Source organism: Lactuca saligna, chromosome 8, assembly GCF_052625555.1.
Source record: "Lactuca saligna cultivar CGN05327 chromosome 8, ASM5262555v1, whole genome shotgun sequence".
Taxonomy (NCBI): Eukaryota; Viridiplantae; Streptophyta; class Magnoliopsida; order Asterales; family Asteraceae; genus Lactuca; species Lactuca saligna.
The window spans coordinates 159092187-159101113 of record NC_136424.1 but is presented as its reverse complement, the minus strand read 5'-3'; the positions used below and the strand labels follow the sequence as shown (position 1 = coordinate 159101113).

The 8927-nt window shown below is 31.4% G+C and overlaps 1 protein-coding gene across 2 annotated transcripts; it reads right to left on the bottom strand.

Annotated features, from left to right (window-relative positions):
* Positions 1-688: 688 nt before the first annotated feature.
* LOC145013313 (plasmodesmata-located protein 7-like) lies at positions 689-3724 on the bottom strand. 2 transcript variants are annotated; one of them, XM_078972115.1, is made up of 3 exons: positions 2936-3724; positions 1625-1738; positions 689-899 (listed from the first exon to the last, which is right to left on the bottom strand). In XM_078972115.1, the coding sequence occupies exons 1-3, from the start codon at positions 3654-3656 to the stop codon at positions 892-894; spliced, it is 843 nt and encodes a 280-aa protein (XP_078828241.1). In that variant the 5' UTR covers positions 3657-3724; the 3' UTR covers positions 689-891. The 2 variants fall into 2 exon arrangements, with proteins under 2 accessions (XP_078828241.1, XP_078828242.1); XM_078972116.1 differs by having other exon boundaries at positions 1625-1735; positions 2936-3722.
* Between the last annotated feature and the right edge of the window lie 5203 nt (positions 3725-8927).

Here is an 8927-nt window from a genome sequence, read left to right as displayed (position 1 = left end):
ATATATATATATATATATATATATATATATATATATATATATATATATATATTAATATTATAATAACGTCAATTCTATTGCAATATATTCATTTGAAACTATAATTGTAACTTAAAATTCTTTTTAACTAGAACTAATTATATATTACAACTCAAGAGTTTTGTAATTTGTGTGTATATATGATTAGTTATGTGTACTTATGACTTCAACTTTAAAATAATTAATTACTACAAATGAACAAATGAAATGTATAAATTTAGATAAGCGAAATATACAGACTTTGTTTATATTGTTCGAAGATAATATGAAACAAAATTTATGGTTATTTGTAAAACATAGAATCCCTTACATTAATTTTTTTTTAACACAAATAAGATTATCTAAAAAAAATTCTACAGTAATAGATATTCACATATGACATTTATATTATATTATATTATATTATATTATATATATATATATATATATATATATATATATATATATATATATATATATATATATATATATATATATATATATATATTATTTTGACTGTAATACTTCATAGATATTATTAAATATATTCTTGATGATTATCTTATTATGTTGAATATGAGATTATGTTTTTTCATTCGAGTTTTATGATTAAAATATTATTATTGTTAAATATATACATTGTGATGAGCAAGTTATAATTTGTTTCATATTAAACAAATTCAACCTGTTTAATGATAAATGTATTCGTTAAATTCAGTTACAAAGTAATAATTACCATAGAATTAAAGTAAATAAAAATAAGAATGTAAGTTGACATCATAAAGGAAAAAAGGAAAAGCAATGAGACAAGAAAAGTGATGAGGTGGTGGAAGCCGTCCATGCAACCCTTTTAACTTTTGATAAAGTTTTCATTTATTTACCTGCAACAAAACAAAAAGATTATATATAAAATTTATAAATAGATAAAAATATATGTTATATACAACTTTATATAAAAAAGTAAAAGTGTAAAAGAGAAAAAAAGTGAAAGTATATACCAAAAAGTTTGCTTTGAAAAAGGTACGTATATACACTTAAGGTGCAACGGAGCTCAAAAGCACACTGATTAAATTAGTAACGCATTTTCTTTTTATTAAGTATTTTTGTATATATATTATATTCTTTTCTTAGTATCTTGTTAAGGTTTCCAGGTCATGTTTCGTGCAATGACTATAATATTTTGCCTAATGTCCTGCAATTATTTTAGACAAACATCTACGACTACAGATATTTAGCAGTGCCATTAGTTAAACATGGGTCATTATAGTTTATTTTAGAATGTAATTAATGTTCTAAAGTTGCAATAAGATTAACTAAAAGTATAATGCTAAATAGAAGAAAGTAAATTGCATAGAAATTGAAGTACATTAATTGCATAGAAGCGAAGAACATTTGTTTTGAAACGATTTTAAATATGATTAATAATATATATGTTTTTAGGACACATTTTAAAATTCGATTATGTAAGACTTACCATATAATATGAAAAAGTTATTTTATTTTATATCACCGTATTATATTTGGATGGATCTTTTATATACGGTTTTATAGTAATAATAAAAAAAATATACTGTTTTACAAACAAAGGAATATGAAAATAAGTTACCGTTTCGGCCGAAAGCTTTTCTCATGAAAGTTAAGAATATGATAATGAGTGCAACACCAGCTAATAATCCAATTATTATTGCAAATGTCTTCTCGGCTTCATCATGCCCATCTGCTAAGAAAAGTAAATTATATACGTAAAAACTAATTTTTAACTGATTATTATTCTAAAGAATATATGCTTAGACTCGATGTTAATAACGTGACAATAAGTTAAAAATACTAATTTACTTTACTAATCCACTTTTTCATTTAATTAAAAGATAACTACTAACTACCAATTCCAATTTTCGGCTACCATGTAGCTTTGACGAATCACACAACTCTTTAAGTATATTGGTTTTGAAAATATATCTTACAAAATATTTACTAAAAGTACATATACATTTTACGTGTAACTTTTGAAAATGTAAAACTTTTATCGAAAAGCAAAATACTAATAAAAAATGAGGCAAATATCGTTGTGATGAATAGTTTACGTAGTACATGGATAAAGTGTAGATTTATGAACATGCATGAAAAGCATCAAAAGTATCAAATTTCGATTCAAATGTACTATCCTTTAACAAGCCAATATTAAACTATGTTTTCTATATATCAAACGTTAAACTAATTGTTTTAGATTTATATTTATCAAACTAAACACACCTAACAAAATCAAGTTCATAATCTGTTCTAAAACCAAATTGTTTCTCAACCGAAATGAACTTGTTTATAATATTTTACATGGGAAAATGACTTAAAAGTCCAACGAAGTTTCCAAACGGTTTAAAAAACTCTAATAATATTTTGTCTGTTCAAGAAAACCCAAAAAACTTTACATTTTATCTAAAAAGCCCAACTAAGTTACACTTTATCAAAAGTCAAATAAGAGAAACAGATGACGTGGTTTATTACCATATCGGAAAAATGACTTGTTAGACCAACGAAGTTTCCAAACGTTTAAAAAACTCCAATCATATTTTGACTGTTCAAAAAAAACCCAACGAACTTAAACAAAACAAAATTGGAATTTTCTGAACGGTTTGAATCTTTGTTGGACTTTTTAGATAAAAGGTTAAGTTCGTTGGGTTTTTTTCAACAGACAAAACATGATTGAGGTTTTTTGAATTGTTTGGAAACTTCATTGGGCTTTTAAGTCATTTTCCCTATTTTACATTTATAATCTAGATGACTATTCATGAGACTTTTTAGTTAAAAACTATCTTTTCAGTTAATTTTGAAACACCTAAATGTCTAAATTACTGCCATTATCTTTTTCTAATGATCTAGTGAACAACGTCAGTAAAATGCTAAAGGTAAAAGTAATTACCATGATGATGAGAACTAGCATAAGCATGAGCTCCACTCGTTGAATACCTTGCATAACACTTGGCCAAAAACATATCTCCAAACACCGCACCGCCGCAATCACTTTTCAACCGTCCAATCGCCTCCGTCACACAATCTTGACACTTGCCATTACTCAAATCCCCGACACACTGAGCCACCCCTTCCACATCAGCGGAACCACCAACCCTATACAACCCACTGGAAGAACCCAAGCTCGCCAACACCGCATCCCTCCGCCCCATCACCTCCGGATCATACCCAACCGACGGCGCACATTTCTTCATCACCACCGTCTTATCCTCCACCCCAATGAAACTAGTGTTGTCATACTTGACGAAACAACCTTCTAGTTGCAGAGCACCACCGCAAGCTTGAGAGCAGAGTGGGCCGAGTTGGGTCACTGCACGTGCAACGCAGGTGGCGCAGTCCGGCATGGCTAAGTCGCCTCTGCATTGGTAGACACCGTTGATTACCTCTTGTTGGGTGGAGCCGGAGATGCTGTATTTGTTGTAGGACGAGTAGGTGGCTGAGTTGACTAGGGAAGTGAGGAGTGAGTTAAGGTTTGACTCGTATGGTGAGCCAGGTGAGTATTTGATCTGTGAACAACCTCCATAGATGAATGAGTTCGTGGAGGAATGTGAAGAGTTTAAGAGAGAGAGAATGATCATAGAGAGAAGAGGAGTAGCTAGTGCTTTGGCCATGAGAGTGTTAGTGTGTGTTTCTTGGTATGGTAGGGTTTGATTGAGTGGTTAAGTAGATGAAGAAAAGCTCTTTTTTACTTAGCTAAGTATACAAACGAATTAATGGCCAGTCTAGCCATGCAAGATTGAGGTGGTGGTTGGGCCCACTATCTTTGCTTGGGGGCATATATTTTTATATCTCCATTATATGCCTGAAACTCATTAGAGTAAACTCACCTTTAATAGTACTGTTAATATACATATTAAAAGCATAATATGGTTAGGAACAGTGTAGTTTAGATTTCTCATGTTTATGCCATACTGTTTGCATGTAATGCTGCTATTTGTCCATACATCTCTCTCTCTCTCTCTCTCTCTCTCTCTCTCTCTCTCTCTCTCTCTCTCTCTCTCTCTCTCTCTCTCTCTCTCTCTCTCTCTCTCTCTCTCTCTCTCTCTCTCTCTCTCTCTCTCTCTCTCTATATATATATATATATATATATATATATATTACTTTTTTTATATTTTATTATTTTTTGTTTATTGACAATTTTTGTCCTTGATTATTTAGTTATTTAGGATAATGATTTGAAAGGTAGCGAACTTTCAACTTTGTTCACATTTAATCATTAATTTTTTTTATATTAACTATTTGTCATTGAACTATTGAAATTATTTTTATTTTTACCCTTATGACCGGTAACAAGCAGTCATAAGGGTAAAATATGAACAGTTTCAATAGTTCAGTAAAAAATATATAATCAAAAAGAGTTTAGTGACTAAATGTGAACACAATCGAAAGTTCGTTTCACTTTAAAAAAAGTTGAATGACTAAATGTGAACAAACTTGCTTTTCTATTATTTTTTAGCAAATTATTTATTTTTGTTAAATTTTATCAACATCTGTTGATAAATAAATCTATGAAATAAAAAAACAAAACCCTGAAAAATATATTAAAAAAAATGAAAAACCGAAACCTAAATAAAAAACCAATAGTTTGATATTTTCCAAAATAAAAAAAAAATCAAAATTTACAATCTGATTTTGGTTTCATAAATATGTAAACCATTCTCACCCACAACTATTAAGAAATTATAATTGTTAGAAATTACGTTGTATTCTGAAGAAAAAAATTGAAAAGCTTATTTTTTTTTTAAACTAGTTATTTAAATATGAATTATTTTTCTAAATCCTTTTCAAATTATGAGTGATTTTTTTGAAAGAAAAAAAATATTACCGTCTTAATTGTTGAATATATTGTTACCTTTTTCATAAATAAAAAAATATTTCTGTAAATGTAATGTGGATGGGATGGTTTGGATGCAACACTTTATAAAACATGTTAAAGGTTGTACTTAATTTTATATGTCTAGTTAAATAATCATAAATTTCAATAATTATTCAACTTGACTTTCATTTTCAATATCATTTTTAATAGTAAATATACTAATATGATTTATGTCAGTACATGAAGTATAACAACATATATAATATATCAATGTATATATGTATTCTTTTATAAACAACGTATATGATTTATTGTATGTCAATTTATATATTGCATAATTTTATAACACAAAATTCATACATATAATATTAGGATACTTTATATATATATATATATATATATATATATATATATATATATATATATATATATATATATATATATATATATATATATATATTGTTGTCATTTTTCATTTTTATACCTTTTTCAGGGTTTTGTTTTTTTATTTCGTAGATTTCTTCATCTACAAATGTTGTTAAAATTTAACAAAAATACATAATTTGCTAAACGATAATACAAGAGGAAAGTTTGTTCAAATTTAGTCATTAAGGTTCTTTGAGAGGGAAATGAACTTTCGACTTTTTTCATATTTAGTCACTAAACTTTTTTTCATTATCTATTTTCCACTGGACTAATGAAACTGTTCACGTTTTACCCTTATGATCGGTTGTTATCGGTCATAAGGGTAAAATATGAACAATTTCAATAGTTCGGTGGCAAATAGATAATGAAAAAACGTTTAGTGGCTAAATGTGAACAAAGTCAAAAATTCATTACCCTTTCAAGTCATTATCCCTAGTTCTTCTATTTTGCTCCATAGGGTTGAGTCGTCCACCGACTTTAGTATGTTGCTATGTTTCAATTTGTTTTCCGATCGTAATCGGCGTTGTACACGCAATTCATCCCCAGCAACGTGTCTTTCCCTGCTCATCCACCGTCTTCTTGCTTCCAATCAACCTCTTCTATCACCTTCTAAATTGACTAACACTTCAATCTCACATACTAAACCCGTCTGCATACTGTTGTTCCTCTAAGCCCCTCTCATATTAGAATTCCCCAAGATTTGTAGATAAGGATCGTTTTAGTGAAATGATTAGACCCTATTGTGCTAGCTTCTACTTTCTCCGCGACCGCCATCAAAGGACCAATGCACCATCCCTCTGTCTTTCCTCTCACACTGTAACATCCACAAAAATCATGCCAAATTTGAACTTTTTAAAACATTTAAAAATCATTAAGTTATTACAATTCGTTTTCAAAATAGTATTATATCAGAGTTCCCAGAAATCATAATAATAAATCGAGGAAGTGTATGGTCATGCCTTCGCCTTCCCGCTACGTTTGTAGGTATTCAGACCTAAAAGATAACGGTGACACTAGGGTTTGGTGATTTGAATGAACTCTAACTTTGACTTTCCATATCCAAAGATGGCGATACACTACGGGTTGTGACGAAATATTACTATGATTGAAGTCATTGCTATGATCAACGAATCTGATGAAGGGTTTGCAAGACTACCGAAGAGCTCAGACCATCTATTTGTTGTCGGAGCTAGATATATGTTCGTTGTCAGAGGTTGAACTGCCCTTATTTGTCATTTTAGATCCTGAACCAAACTGACCGTATATATATATATATATATATATATATATATATATATATATATATATATAGAGAGAGAGAGAGAGAGAGAGATTCTAGTTTGGTTAGGGTTTGAATGATTTTCATGTTCTTAATCTTGAATAACTTCATTTTTTGTAAATTTGTCAAGGGTTTGTATATTAGAAGAATAGGACATTCTGTATCAGTCTGATTTCTGGATTCTGTTTTGAGAAGGCTAGGGCTCTACTAGTTTGCTAATTAGTTCTTGTGCTTTTACAAATCCGGTTGTTCTTGTGATTTACAAATATGGTAATATACTACCAACAATGTCTTTTTTCGTGCGTTATTGTGGCTCCTTAGAGATAGCAACATGCATATGGTTTCTAATAGCCAGAGGTTGTGACCCGTAAATCTGGTTAGTCGGCCAGCTGAGGTTTGGATACATTCTCTCCATTCCCTGGGAAGGTGTTTGAAGCAATGTTCGTTAATTATGTCCGTGAAGCTTCCTGTGTCTATCTACACTCTGCGGATCGCAATGTTATAAATATATGCTTGAATTATCATCGGATCAATTCCATTCTAGACTGAAGGTTTGGGATCATCTATGGAAAAGATAAGATTCACCATGGTCTTTGCTAGGGAATCTACATCTTTTGCTCATGAGTAACTCTATCGATGTGTGTAGATAGCTAATACTTCATATTATATACTTTCTCAGTCCTTTCAGTATTTTCTTTTGTTTGTCTATGTGGTACCCTTTTTTCTTCTCATTGGGTTCGCAGGATTCGCGCTATCTCGATGATACTTCCTTTTAGTTTCTTATCCTCCATTTCCCGTTGGAGGGAGTGCAATCATCTATGTCATGTGCTGTATTGCAGTGATACTCATTGTATCTGGGTTTTCCTTTGGCCTATTTCTCGTGTTGCCTATTGGTTACTGCATATACATTTGTCTGTCATGATTTTTTGTCGTCTCAGCGGTATGGTTGGTACCGCCTTGAAGATCTAGCCAACTAGAAAGACTAGCTGAGACTATTACTACTGTGTCTAGCATGGTAATTGTCATGTTGATCGATGTGTTGGGATTTGGCACCAACTATTGCTTTGAGGTATGCTTGTTTTCCACCGTTTCTGTTTCTTGTTGTAGGTATTTCTTTACTCTTTCTTTGAGCTCATGACATGTCTGAGGTGTCTTCCCTAGGACCTTTTTGGATAATTCACTTAGCAATAATCGCCATGTGAATACGCCAGTGACCATACCTTCATCCTGTCCTGGTGTGGCGAGAGTCGCTTTGGTGAATCGATCAAAATAATGCTTTACTGACTCTCCCTCCTTTTTCTTACATCGAATGATTGCGTGTGTATCCCTATGGTACTTCCTCAATTGCATTAAGTTTGTTAAGAATACATATTTTAGTTGTGGAAAGTTTCTTATACTTCCTGGGGCCAATGTTTTGAACCATATTCTAGCGTTCCCATCTAATGTTGTGGGGAAATATATGCACCAAAACCTCTCGTCCAATTTCAATGATGTCATCGTCCACTCATAAGTGTCAATGTGATTGTTTGGATTCGTCGTTCCATTATATGTTTTCAGCATTTTGAGCTTGGAGGTGTTTGGAACTTCGTAATTCAATAAATCCGATGTGAATGGAGAGATTACGCTATGACCTACTGTTTTGTGGGGAGAATAACATTGATAAAGTGGTACGTAGGTGAAAGCATAGTGAGTGTTGTAAGGATATGGACGGTTTTGAAAAGGTGTATAGGGATTTGTATTGACATTAAGGAAGGCTGTGGGCATTACTGTTGAGAGTGCCAGTGGTGCTGTCTGAGATGTACTTGTGACAACTCGAAATTTATTCCGTTGCGGTATCCCATTTCCGTTAATAGAATATTTATTTTATTATTATTGTTATTAAAATTTCCGTTAACATTTGGGTTAGACAAATCAACTAATGATTTATTTTATTTTTAGTGTCGAAATGAAATAAATAAAAACACATGTAATACCCTCAAATTTATTTGGGAAAAATTTTAGTTTGCAACTAAGTCGGGCTACGACCATTTAATCGGGTAAAAAATTAAATTCCGTTTAATGTCAGTATCGAGTAAATTCCCACCTGGCCACAAACCTAACCCCTATATAAGGGTTGAGTGGGCACTAAATGGAACTTTTCCCATTCTAGTCACTCTCTCTCTCTACTCTCTATTTTCAAGGCTCGGTTCTTCCAAAAATCCGCAAGTATTAGCTCCCAAATTGTAAGTTCTCTTACCCTAGAGTGTTCTAAAGCTCATTACATGTATTTAAAGCTTGAAAATCATCCAAGAAGGCCAAGAACAAGGAGTTTACGGCCCAAGAACCCTCTTAGGCCGTAAACCCCTAAAAGGGTGCCAAAAT